At 45.3% G+C, this 14,390-nt stretch overlaps 1 protein-coding gene across 1 annotated transcript in view; it reads right to left on the reverse strand.

The window, feature by feature from the left end:
- Positions 1-14,390, reverse strand: part of GBX1 (gastrulation brain homeobox 1) — a 23,291-nt gene continuing 8,901 nt past the window's right edge. The window contains exon 3 of the mRNA XM_002915509.4: positions 1-554. Coding sequence (XP_002915555.3) covers positions 1-554 — 554 coding nt within the window. The remainder of the gene's footprint in view (positions 555-14,390) is intronic.

A 14,390-nucleotide genomic window follows, 5' to 3' on the forward strand; every position in this document is an offset into this window, starting at 1 on the left:
TCAGGGCCGGGCCCCCTGCTCCATCTGTTGGTGCTGGCTCCGTACGGCAAACCTGTTGACATGCACAGGTATGGGTACGACGATCTTGGGGTTTCTTACGGGCTCCCCAGAACGGCTGCTCACATTGCCAGCTTTGATGCGCTTCCACTTGGCCCGCCGATTCTGAAACCAGATCTTGACCTGCACCTCACTGAGCTTGAGGGCGTGGGCGATCTGGGAACGCTCTGTCAAGCTCAGGTATTTCTTGCAATGAAACTCCTTCTCCAATTCCAAAAGCTGCTCACTGGTAAATGCTGTACGGCGCCGTCGGCTTTTGCCCCCAGGAGCTGTGACTCCCGCTGCCACCGGCGCCCCCTCCTCCGCTCCAGTCCCCAGGCTTCCCTTTAGCTTCGGTTTAGGTCCCAGGAGAGCCCCGGGGCCCCCTGCAGAACTGTCCAGGAAACCGTCGTCTTCGCTGTCACCGCCTGAGCCCTCTTCCTCCTGTTCGCTGCCTGCTGGGTCTCCTGCTGGTGCCTCCAGCTTCTCCTCATCTGAGCTGTACACTTTCCCCTCTGCTGTGGGGAGCGAGAACCAACGGACGGGGAGGAGCAGGCAAGGAAGAGGCAGGCAGGTTGGAGGAGGCACGTGGAGCCGTGGCCAGGCGCGGACAGAATGGCAGCAGGAAGACAGAGACAAGGAAGGGATGAGATGGGGAGGAGGGGAGACGAGGACAGCACATCCAGGATAGGGGGTGGGGAAGAGGTTCAGGGAAGACAAAGAGATGGAAAGAAAGGTATTAACCAGCACAGATTTCACTATAGCGGGGGGGGGGCAGTAAATATACATCAAAGGAACGCCATTCCCAGGACCAGGGCCCCTCAGTTCCACCACCACCACCACCACCTCACCTCATTCTCCCTACCCACTGCCTTCCCCGCTTTCTCCAAACCCGGGCCAAGGGCTTTTCACTCATTTTTCACCCCTCCAAATCCAGACGGCACAGGCCACAGTGAAGCAGTGTGGCACTGGCTCAGAAGCCTCTCCGTTGCTCTAGGCAGGAGGCAGCATGGGGAGGAAGCGCCTCTGTGGGGTAGATGGGGCGATCACACTGCCAGCCTGTTACTCTCCTAGGGATCCTCACCTGCCCCGGGGTTGAGCTCTGTTCTGTCTCCCCACTTCCCTTCTTCCCTAGATCTAGAATCGTAGAATCTCATTTCCAGATGGAAACGTAAGTCATCTGATTCCCCATCCTCATCAAACCCCCCACCCCAAACCTGGGCCCAAGAAATGTTATCAAGGGATTTGGGAGGTGTCCTTACCCCCACTTCTAGTTCTCCTTTACCAGAGCAGCCAGCCCAGAATGGGGAGCCCTCCCTGCTACAGGCCACCTTGTCTGTGGCCAGAGCAGCTTCCAGTTGCTCAGCTCTTCTAGGCCCCTTTCAATCCCTGTCCTCCTCCTCAACTGTAAAATGACGTCATCATTCCCCACCAAGGATGCCAGAGCAGCACAAACAGCTGCTTTCTGCTCAAGTCCCGAATCCTGAGACCCTGAGCTTGATGTCAGCGGGAAGAACTGGAGGGAAAATGGGAAAGGAGAAGTGCAACAAGGGAAGATGTAGAGAGGAAAATGGTAAAAGAAGGAATTTTGACTCATTTGGTAGATGACTGATTATTTATAATTATAGCCAGATCAAGTGTTTTAAATCCATATGTAACTCTAATAGTTACTTCAATCATTGGTTTTAATCTTACCCAAGGACAGTTTTGTCAGAACGGCAAATAACAGATCACAAATGTTTTCAGTAGTTGAGTTGTAAAACTGCCTTGTTTTCTGCCCAAAGGGCCAATACACAGCGAAACAAAAAGAAGAAAACCAACCAACAGGAAAGAGAACAAGAAGAAATGGGTAACCTGGACACTAGCTAGTCAGCTCTTTAACACCGAGCCCACGGGGAAAGGGGTTGGGGTTTCATAAGGGCGGAAGTGCATCTGTCTGTAATCACCACGCATCCCACGGACACTCATAAACTCTGAGGTTGAGACCATGACCCGAAGTAAAAGAACTTAAGGGAACAGATAAATGCTTTATAAGAGAAGCAGGGTGTGTGACTGAACACCTTCGAGCACCCTCCCCGCCTGCCTGTGCTCCAGAAGGAGCATCTCCGGGCTCTCCAGGACCAGCCCAGTACCTTGCCCATCCCCGGAGTTCCCTTCCCTTCCCTGATGTGATCAAGCGGCACCTCGAGAGCCATGTTTACACCTTCCTTAGAGGCCAGACTTCTTGGCCCACGTCCAGATCACCCACCTCCATCACACTCTGGCCTCTCACACCTTGAGGGTATTTTTATTCCCAGCCCCTGCCTTTTCTTCCTTTAGGGCTTCATTCTTTATCCAATTTCGAAATCCACGTGGCGCACACTCGTGTAGGCTCACCCAGCCTACCTATGTAACTCCTACTCATTGCTTTTCCTCAGTGAGCGCTCTCAGTTCCCTCTAGCAGCTTCCCGGGCTTCTCGAGCACCAGCCTCACATCCATCTGTCCTTCCGTCTGTCCCTCGGTCCATCTACAGAGGTTGCTCCTTGTCATACGTCCCACGCTTCCTCCCAGACCTCATTCTGGCCAAATCCATGTTGTTTTCTGCAAGAGTCACATCCTGGATTCTCTTCTTCATTAATGGCCCCTCCCCACACTATTTTCCATTTCCGCAGAACTCAGACGTAACACGTTCCAAACAGAACTCCTGACCTCGCTCCCGAACGAGCTCTTCGCTGTCTGTACCCATGGCCTTCCCAGCTTGGTTAATGGTAATTCCATCCTTCTTTTTGTTCAAATCAAGCCTTGTTCCTCTCTTTCTCAACCCGTGCCCACTCCCAGAGCCCGCCCTTCACACTGTGTCCCCTGCATGCGACAAGTCCCAGTCAGCATCGTATCTGCCTGGTTCATTAACCTGTTCTCCAAACTGGTTTCCCTGCTCCTGTCCTCGCCTCCCCTCCCCTGCCTACCCCATGGCCCATCCCCCAGATGATTCCTCTGTTCAGAATACTATACTCTCTACCTAGATTTTTGCACTCGCTCATTTCCTGTCTCCTTCAGGTCCTTACTTTACCAAGGAGACGTTCCCTGATCTTTTTAAAATGAAAACTTTCAGTACTCCTATCTTCCGTTTCTACTTTGTTTCTATAATACATGTCACCAACTTTATTCATTTATTTTATTGGCTGTCTTTTCCTATTAGAATATAAGCTTCATGAAGGTAGGGATTTTTAATATACTTTTTCACTGCTGTATCTTCAGCATCTAGAAAATTATCTGCACAGAGTAGGCACTCAATAAATACTTAGTTTTTTATTTAGTCAACATTCCCAAGCACTTTCTCCCCCTCCCCCCGTCTCCACCTCTGTTCTTCCTTTCCCAAGCCTCTCCTAAGTTATTCCCCACAGCCCGACCCCATCCAGTGCCCAGAAGACATTCTCTCCATGAGTATTATCCTACCCACTTTTCAGTATGCCTTCTGATCTCACATTAGCTGGAGAGAAGCCGTATGCAGTGGGAATCTATAGAATCTTATGCTCAAAGAAATAAGGGAAAATCCTTCACATCATTACTAAATCCTCTTTCAATTTTTAAAACCTGGTTTGTAGTACATAATAACAAAAAGAATAATGAAAGCTTGTAAAAACTCAGCCCAATATTACAATATTCTAAACAGCTGGTAAAAAGGCAGACACTGGATTTCAGGGCTTGAAGGATGAAATCATTTAGCACAGCTACAAGCGCCCAGGGGGTGTCCAATAAATCTAAACTGATGATGATTGAGATGAGGCTCCCAGGTTCCTTGATCTGGCAGGGCCCTCCCGAGATCATATCATCCATCCCTCTGCCTTCAGACAGATTCCATAAAATCAAGCCTGCATAAGCAGACCTCCCTCAGTGCTGCTTTGAAAGCCGTACAAGGGGCACAGGTTCACAACCTCTCTTGGTTACTTGATCCCGGTGGGATGCTGAACGGCAGGGGCAAGAGTTTCTCTCTGAGCCTTTATAATCATGACTTTGAGGCCCCTGATCGGCAACTCTCGGAAGGAGGTGGGGGTGGGGCAATACGAGAAAGCAGCCAGGAGGGGGAAATACAGCTATGCTCTCAAAGGACAGGGTCTGGGGCAGTGGGTGACACTGAGATGTGGGAAAGAAAGGGCCAAAGCAGGCAGAAAGAGGACTGGGACAGGAGACAAGTGGGGGCAGACATAGTGGCAGGAGAATGAAATGATGAGTCAGAGAAACTGAAGGGGCTGGAAAGCTTAGAGAAGGGATAGAAAAAAGAAAAAAAAAATCACACCCCCTACCTTTCTTCCCCCAAAACACTGCTGCATTTGGAGCAAAGCAAAACATCTTCACCCTGCCACACGCTCTTTGCTCCACCAAGACGGGCACTTGAAGGTGCAGTCCATCCCAAAGTGAAGGAAAGCTATTCAGCAGACTCGGATAGGCCATGGAGCAGCCCAGTTCTTAACAATATAGCGATCCTGAAATGGCTTACTGTTTTCTTATGGGTTAGCTAAAAACTAAACGCAAGCTACTTTCTTTTTTATCTGATTTGTAATGAAGATTAATAGTAAATATAATCAAACAAAATAAAAAATTACACACAGAAAAATGTGTTGACTAAAAACTGAAGGAAGTAAATCTTTCTGATAAAATTTTTAATTGCAAAATTTGATTTAGAATAATTGGACTTGGTAGATATAATGTCCATAAAAGTAAATTACTAATTGCAGATGCTATAATTGGTTGATATAAGAAAAAAACAAAACCCAAAACCTTGATCCATAAAATGAGGCTTCACCAAAAAATTTTACATGGGAAATGATTCTAATGAGAATAATTTTAACAAAAGGAAAATTTTTAAATTGGAAACAATTTGACTATGTATATAGGTAGGCCAAACAGATAGAAAGGTTCTGTTGTATATGAAAAATGAGATTGTTGGTAATATAAGAGTATATTGAGTTTTCAGCTTGTTCCTTACGTGTAAGTCTAGAGTCTGAAAGAAGTGCAGTGTATATCCAGGGGGAATGACTATAGGGCAGACCGGTTATTAGGAAACATCTAGAGTTCTTGTGAATTCTCGTAGTGGATGCTATTATCTTAAGAACCAGAAATCACAAGGTTTGAACCGTGATTATTTGTCAAGTCCATGCCAGGGGCATTCTTCCCACCTCCAGAGAGCAATACTCAGGCTCCAGGGACATACCTGCATGGGGTCTTGATTCCGAGAGGAAGGGAAGCAGACCAGAGATATGGAAAAGCCCATCTTGTGAATGGATCTGGTCAGGGAGGGAAGAGATCAAGGGCCAAAGAATCCATGGTAGGTATTCTCCAGGAGAACAGATAAATAGCACCAGATTTGCACTATCTCGAGGGGGAGTCCACAGCTGTGGTCGCCAAGAATGGTGGGCCTGAGTTGTGGTGCTGGAAAGTGGAAAACCACTTTAGACCCCCAGACAGAGCCCCTCTGCCGCCCCTCATCCACCCTCTTCTGTTTTAGCTTCTGTAAAATCAACAGCCTTCATTATTCGCCGAAGAGAAGTCTCTCCCCCATTACACTCAGTTCTGACTTCTCTTCCCTCTATTCGAAAACGACTACCCTCACACTCCCCCAACTACTGTCAGGACAGTCAGTCTCCTTCTGATCATCCTGGGTCAACTACTCAGCTTCCTGAATACAGAGACAATTGGGTGGGGGGCACCTGGGTGGTCAGTTGGTTAGAAGCCTGCCTTCGGCTCGGGTCATGATCCCAGCATACCAGGATTGAGTCCCGCATCGGGCTCCTTGCTTAGCAGGGAGCCTGCTTCTCCTTGTCCCTCTGCTGCTCCCCCCACCCCCCACTTGTGCTCTCTCTCTCTCTGTCAAATAAGTAAGTAAAATCTTAAAAAAAAAAATCGGGTGAGGTCAAAAGGTGGAAAGAAACCCAGGTCATCCCTCAAAAAGAGGTACATTCACCACCACTCTCATTTCTAAAACTTCATCATGATGCCCAGGACAGAATTATTTCTCTGTTCTTTCCAGAGACAGTAGTTTCTCCCAGCATTTACAGCAATTAGCTCACTTTCAATTTGTGTTTCACTTGCCCCCATTAATTTCACACTACTGCTCCTCCCTATAACTTCAGGTGCAATAAGGAATATTCATTTTCACGTTCTCTCTCTCCACTCTTCCTATGACCCTTCAGCATTCCTTACTGCAAATTGACATGGGAATTTTCTCTACACCATTGCAATCCAGAACCCCTCCGACCTTCATGACAGGTTCAGGGCAATTTCCCCACCACTCAGAGCTCCCCTCATGACATAGAAGCACTACCGTTGCCAAGGGCACCCTTGTTACCTTTGACGATCCAAAACATTTTCACACTTATTATTTACCTTGAAGCAACTCACTGAAATCGAGTAGACCTATTAGTAGTACTAATGGGAGGTTGGTAACCTTATCTCAGGTGAAAATACTGAGTTTCCGAAGGATTAAATGATTCTCCTAAGTCACACAGCTAGAGATCGATTAATGTCTAGAAACTCGGTCTCCGAAATCTCCAACCAATGCTCCTTCTATCCTCTCCCCTCCCACTCCAAGGAAATGCCCAGATGCCTCATCAGGTAAATAACCTTGCTACCCAGTTTCAGTCCAGCCCTCATCCCTTTCACTTATCACTCCAGAGCCCTAGCCTGATCAATACCTCCCCTTAGACACTCAGAGAAGGCTCTTAAAATCACCGTAGGAGAGGCCCCACTCACCAAATTTACCTTGAATAGGCTGCTTGTCCTGTCATTTCCCCAAGACAAAATTCCTATCAGATCAATTTTTTTTTCTGTCATTATTGGTTTGTATGATGTAATCTTACCAGTCAGCATTCCTTTTATTTAGAAATGTATTTTCTCGTTTTAAAAATACCATTGCCAAACTCTGGAAACAGTTTTGGTTTAATATCCTTTTTTTTTTTCCCCTAGCTTCTAGTTTACAAATGTGTCACCCACCCCTCAAGTGCAGTCTTTCCTGTGCAGGAATCAGCCTCACCGAGGAACAGACATTTTTCTACCATCCTCATCTCTCTCCACCTTCCTCATTACACAGCTCTCTTCAGAGCTCCTCTCCCGGTGTCCCTTCCATCACCCCTAGGGCTACTTCTCCAGCCAGAGAGAAGGCTTTCCTCCCTGATACTGAAAGGGAGTTAAGATACATCCTTGCCTCTCTTTCTGGTTGAGGTAGACATCTGTTTGGGGTTTTTTTCTGCTCAGCATCCCTTCCTCCTTTTGTTCACTAACAACACCCCCTTCCTTTGGGCACTGCTTCTCATCAACTACCCAGGACAGTGGGACTGTCAATCACACTTCCCCACCTTCATGACAACGTAGGCACGTGACCTGCATCTGACCAATCCTAACATCCCATCTCTCCCATCTCCCTGGAGACTGGACTCAAGCTAGTTAATCAGTCACCCTAGAATTTTGTGTGTGTTAGAATCCACTGGGGTCTCAACCCGGGATCATAAGAAATTAGAGCTGCTTGTGTTTGTGCCCTTCCTTACTTCTCTTAAGGAGAGAACGAGGCAAAGGAAGAGAGAGGAGCCGGGTTGAAAGGAAAGAAAGATCTAGCAACACAGCTTGCATTTCTGGATCCACTCACCTCCTGTACTTAGAGTCATGTGAATCAATAAATGCCCCTTTTAGCTTAAATTGGAGTTGAGCTACTGTCACTTGCCAACCAAAGAGTTCTACACCCAACGCTGTAACTGGAAGTGACAATGATCACACGGCTCCAGGGAAGTGAGCCTCTCCACCTCACTCCCACAGCTCGCCCATCCCAAATAATGTCTCCACGTTACCTGAAAGTATTCATAATAACACCACCTAATATTCCACCGGCTTGAAATTCACTTGGACTTTTAAAAAATCTCCTTAGAGCACCTGGGTGGCTCAGTCGGTTAAGCATCTGATTCTTCACTTCGGCTCAAGTCATGATCTCGGGGTCATAAGATCCAGCCACGTTGGGGCACCTGAGTGGCTCAGTCAGTTGGGCATCTGCCTTTGGCTCAGGTCATGATCCCAGAGTCCTGGGATCCAGCCCCACATCTGGCTCCTGGCTCGGTGGGGAGCCTGCTTCTCCCTCTGCCTGCGGCTCCCCCTGCCTGTGCTCGCTCTCTCTCACTATCTCTCTACGTGTCAAGTGAATAAAATCTTTAAAAGAAAAAAAAATCCAGCCCCTCATAGGGTTCCACGCTCAGTGGGGAGTCTGCTTCTCTCCTTCTCCCTCTCCCCCACATCCCACTCTCTCTCTCAAATCAACAAATAAATCTTTTTTTAAAATCTCCTTAATCCATCTGAGTATGAATTATTTTAATCCAATAGCTTTGCTCCTAACATCAAGCTGAGATCAGATATATGAGAGAACAGGAATTGTGGTGAAGAAAGGAGAGGTGTTTTTTTATAATATACAATGTAAAGAACAGAACAGGCCCCAGTGGGACACAGAAGAGCTTTGGTGGTCTTGGGATCCACAGAGAATGTTGAAATGCGAGACAGAGAAACCAAAGGAGGGAGAAAGAGCCAAAGAAAAAACGTGAAACCTGCTCTTATGAGACGCATACACTGGTTCTCTTCCGGCCTTCCCCCCAGAAACACCTCGCAGAATGCAGTGCTATTTCTATCATTACTCCCAGATGTATCTCTCCTTGTCGTACAGAGTGTCACCTATCCTAGCCAGTTCTTAATAAAGAAGTCTTCCCCAACTTAATTCCCAGGTACGCTCCCCATCCATTTCCAGTACAAGGACAATACCAGTAATTTCTTGCACACTGATTACTTTAGGATACTTGACAAGTACCTTCTCACTTAATCCTGAACTCCGTGAGCTAAGTATTGTTGCCCTATTCTGCTTGTGAGCAAGCTGTGACTGCAGACGTTAGGGTTTTGCTGTTGATATTTCTCTCACAAAAAAAGAGCAGCGTCAAGATCTGTGTCCAAAGCCCGTGCTCGTTCCTCTGCGCCGCACCCCATCTCTTTTGCGAACACTGAATTCCCACGTCCCCTGTCACAAATATCGTACCAAATGAAGAAATAATAGAGAAGACCAGGGACTGATTCCACAACTTTTCCTTTTCTCACTCCCTGATGGGCACTGCTTCCTTCCCCACCAGGGCATCAGTCACAATTGATCCCCAATCTTTTTGGCCTCGGTACGATCGCTCACCTTCATGAAATGTTTCTCTCATTTAATATGACAAATGTACACAGCCATAGCTCCAGTCACCCCTCCCCAATCCCAGATGATGAAGCCTTTTCTGTCCTGAAGCCCAGACCTGATTTCACCTCAAGATACACAGCCCACCTCCTCTTTGTCTGCCACGACAATTCAGCACTGGGAAGTAGAGAATTTCCCCCAATCCCTTTGCTCAGGATGCTTTTTTTTTTTTAAAGGAAACAATTCATTAATAGAGGTATCCTTACAGATAAAACTGAATTGTAGAGCTGGAAGTGACTTTGGAGATCACCTAAGCCAAACCGCTAATTGTACTGATGAGGAAGTTAAGCTGCAGAGAGGTGTGGCCAGCATCCCTCAATCCCGTACTCCCAGTGTGTGCCCATCGTGTGCCCATCGCGTGGAGAATAGCTGTCACTCACTCCAGCCCAAAGCGCTTCTTACCTTCGCTCTCAGGATTATTTCTCTTCCTCCCTTCTCTTCCCATTGCTCCCAATACAGACTTCCATTGTAACACCATTTCCTCCACAATCCAGTCAAGAAATCCATCTCCCATTACCCCTAGTTCAGAAGTATCTTTCTGTTTCTCCCATCCTCAATTTTCACATCCTAGTCTCCGGAAGTCCCTGCAGCCCCGCTGCTTCTAACACAGATTCTCAGTTCGTCACTTGAAGGTCGCTGCTTTCCCGTCCACGGCGGGAAGGGAACGAAGACGCTGCTTCACAACCGCTTCCTATGGCAACTTCATTCAACTTGGGGGAGCTGCCGTTCTATCACACCAAATTCAAGCATCTTGTCCCCCTAAGTTGTTTCTCCCAATTAGCACACCAGTATTTCTTCCACATGATGTTAAGCTGACACTTTCCCCCCATATTTCTCCCATATTGAAAAACTCTTCTCCGCCGCTCCCAACCCAGACCTCTTTGCTCACCGTCATTACGAGTGTAGCCATGGGCACCACCACTGGCATCGAGAGCTCTGTCCTTTACACTGGTTTGGAACCAGGGCTTCTCTCTTACCCCACAGCATGGGGCTTTTTTTCCTGCTCCCTCTAGATAAAAATTCTCTCCCACCAAACTCTTTCCTTGTCATCGTTCCTATTTAAGTTTCCCTCTTTTTTTTTTTTTTAAGAATTTATTTATTTATTTGACAGAGATAGAGAGAGCCAGTGAGAGAGGGAACACAAGCAGGGGGAGTGGGAGAGGAAGAAGCAGGCTCATAGCAGAGGAGCCTGACGTGGGGCTCGATCCCACAACGCTGGGATCACGCCCTGAGCCGAAGGCAGACGCTTAACTGCTGTGCCACCCAGGCGCCCCATAAGTTTCCCTCTTTTTGTACATCCGCTCCATCATGCTCTCATTTCTATTTCCTCATTCCCAGCTTTAAGGCAAAGATCCTTCTTTCCTGATTACTTCTGAGGCAAAATTCCTGCCTATAGCTTCCCATCATAACATTACTCTCGTTGCAAAGCACTTTGTTCATCATGCCATGTTCCTCCTTTCCAATTAAAATATTTCCCCCTCATTATTTCAATTACTGCCTTGCTCCCATTACTCCCAGTATAGACTATGTATGCCCATCACTCTGAGTATAAGAATTATCCTCCTAATCATCTAAATATTTATCTCCACATTTCCATCTGCCACTGTAGAGATCTCCCTTCTCTATTCAACCCTCCCAAGTGTTACCTTCACTGTGGTATAAGGCACCTCAGTATCCCATTCCAGTGCTTCAGATAAAATTTTCTTCTTACCATTTCTGGGATTTCTGTCTCTCAACTAGGGGTTCTTAACCTTTTTGTGCCATGAACTCCTTGGCAGTCTGATACAACCTATGAGCCCCTTCTCAGAATAATGCGTTTAGGTATATAACATAAAATGCACAGGATTACATTAGAAGGCAACTATATAAAATTGCAGTTTTCAGATATTTAAAAATGAATTTGTGTTATAATCATGTATGTTTCTTTGTTAATTCATTAAACAAGATGCCTCCAAAGTCTATAAATTTATAAGAAAATATGGGGGCGCCTGGGTGGCACAGCGGTTGAGCGTCTGCCTTCGGCTCAGGGCGTGATCCCAGCGTTCTGGGATCCAGCCCCACATCAGGCTCCTCTGCTGTGAGCCTGCTTCTTCCTCTCCCACTCCCCCTGCTTGTGTTCCCTCTCTCGCTGGCTGTCTCTATCTCTGTAGAATAAATAAATAAATAAATCTTAAAAAAAAGAAAAGAAAAGAAAAGAAAAGATCTATGATTTCTGTTGGTGACACAAATCTGTTACTGCTGAAACCACTATGGTTTCTGGCCTACACTCATAACTGAAAAAAATGCCAAATTTTAGTTAGAAGTTCATAAAAATAAAGATATAATTTTTCCCCACCCATAATGAACAGATCCTTTTATAAGAGGTCCACGAAATCCGTGTCAGAACCCTACTTTAAACATCGAAGCTAGAAAAACAAGCTTTTATTTTATGGAATTGATGCAAACGTTAAAAATAATCTGAATCAAAGCCTTTATGTTACAGATGAGGAAACTGAAGGCTAGAGAAGTTGTAAGACTTTGAATCTCCCGTAGTGTCTTGAATATGCTAAGTCCGTAACAGACACTCAGTAAACGTTCCCTGAATTGAAGGAAGCAATTTGCCAAGGTTTCGCAGCTAAGTGACAAAGCTGGCACCTCAGCGCGTGTGTCACGTGTGTCACGACTCCTTGATAAATGTTCTTTCAATCACATTAAGTTAAAGCCACATGTGCCTTTCTATAAATGCCAATGGAGCAAACACTCCCACTGTGTGCTTTTCCTCAACATTTCTAGGAAAACACGGGTCTCCATCACTTCCAAGTAAAATTTCCCTCCTGTTTCTAACAACAGAAGTCTCTGATTCTGTGCCACATTATTTCCTGTTTTTCTCTCATCAGTAAATACATATTGACAGTCATAATGGGTACCTATTCAAAAATTAATCGATGGTCATCTAAAATGTTCTCCCGCTATCATTGAGTGCTTAGCTTACAGCAATCAGCCCTCAAATATCATGCTCCTAGGAAGTTTCCCTAGTCTCCTTGCATGATTTCCATCATTACTGCCAATCTCTGTTCAGAAATTAGCAAATTTTGGGGCGCCTGTGTGACTCAGTCAGTTAAGCATCCAACTCTTGGTTTCGGCTCAGATCATGATCTCAGGGTCCTGGGATCGAGCCCCATGTCGGGCTCTGTGCTCAGCGGGAATTTGCTTGATATTCTCTCCCTCTCCCTCTGCCCCTCCCCTGCTCACTCTCTCTAAAATAAAATTATTTTTAAAAAATTAGGTTTTTTATTTTTAGTTTTTAAAAATAATGTTCACTAGGGACACCTGGGTAGGTCAGTCAGTCGAGCATCTGCCTTCGGCTCAGGTCATGATCCCAGGGTCCTGGGATCCAGTCCAGCATTGGGCTCCTTGCTCAGCGGGGAGGCTGCTTCTCCCTCTGCCTGCTGCTCCCCCTGCTTGTGCTCTCTCCCTCTTTCTCTGGCAAATAAATAAATAAAAATAAAATAAAAACAATGAAACAAAATAATGTTTACTACACTGCCATCTCCCAGGTTCATTCCATCACATTCTCTTTCCTATATCATCTCAATGTTTTCTTTTCAAATGTTTTCTTCACCATGCTCAATACTGGCATTATCTTTCACGTCAATCTCTCGCTATATTTTGATCATCCGTCCAACAATTATATTTGGATTATCTACCATCCTTCACTTCTTATGTCTTTGTTTTCAAGCAATCCAACTCCTTTCTCCCTGAATCATTGCCCTAAGCACCCCCAGTTTAAAGTTTTCTTCTGCATTTCTCCAGATGGACAGCTCTTTCCATCATGCCCCCAGCACGCGGGACCATCCTTACCCATCGGTGCTGAAATGTGCATGTGCACGTCGTCAGGTCGGCTTTGATTACTCTCAGGCAGAGTTCACAGGCACCTTCACATACCGCAGGGTCATCACTGCCCCACTCACTCACGGCAGAATTCTCTGTCCCTTCTCTCATTTAGACTTTACGGCTGTCTTTTCCCCATTCTTCTAATACATCAAAGACTTCGCTATCACCCCAATTCAAAGCGCCTTTTCCCCATCACTCTCACGTGACTCTGCTCTTACGACTCTCTGGATCTGTTATGCGGATGAATACAAGTCACCACTGCCCACGTGAGGCCACTGACCCTTTGAAACGTGGCTAATCTGAACTGAGATGTGCTGAAAGTATAAAATACACGCTGGATTTCAAAGATAATACAGAAGGAAGCTATAGAAGGTCTCATTAAGTTTTTTTATATTGAGTAATGCTAAAATAGTATTGGACATATTGATTTAAATAAAATATATTAAAATTAATTTCACCTATTTATTTCCACCTTTTTAAGATGGCTAATAATATTCTAATTACATAAATGGCTTGCTAGACAGCACTACTCTGGGGCCTTCTGCTGATTCATACTTTTAAATCTTCTCTATCAATTCAAAATTCTCTCCTCTTTTATCACTTCCACTAAGACACCTTCCCCAGTGATCCTCACTGTTCCCCACATTCTAAACACAGAATTATTTTCAATCTAACATTCTCAATACCTTTTCTACCCATTATTTCTGTACGTGGTATTTCTTTTTGCCTGCTAATATAGCTTCTACCCCTGCAACTGAATCATAATAAAGTTGTTTTCTTCATCATCAGTTGTAGTAAGGTGGTGTGTATGTTAACTCGAAGCAAATTTTCAAAAAAAAAAATAGTAATTCCCAACAAAAAAGAACTTCATTCATCATTCTCCAGATTGGCCTATCTTCACTATAATTTCATTTAACAGCGTTAGTAACTGTAAAACATTAAACAAATATAAATTAATAATTTCAGGCCAATGTCACCCATTCACACTAGAACAGCAATTCCTCCTCTGTCATTTTAAAGATAGCTTTCTTTCTCCAAACACTTTTAATGTTGAGGTTTCAATCCCATTATTCAAGCAAAAACTCTCATTTCACGCTAAATACTTTAATACAATTTCCAAAATAGAGTATTCGTTTTCCCACCATTTCCAGCACAGGCCATGTGTCATCACTCCCCAAACCGATTTTATGTCTAACATTTCTGGAATTTCTTTTTCTTTTCTCAACTACTGCAGGAGAAAAAAATGAA

This window comes from Ailuropoda melanoleuca, chromosome 1 (genome assembly GCF_002007445.2).
Source record: "Ailuropoda melanoleuca isolate Jingjing chromosome 1, ASM200744v2, whole genome shotgun sequence".
Lineage (NCBI taxonomy): Eukaryota > Metazoa > Chordata > Mammalia > Carnivora > Ursidae > Ailuropoda > Ailuropoda melanoleuca.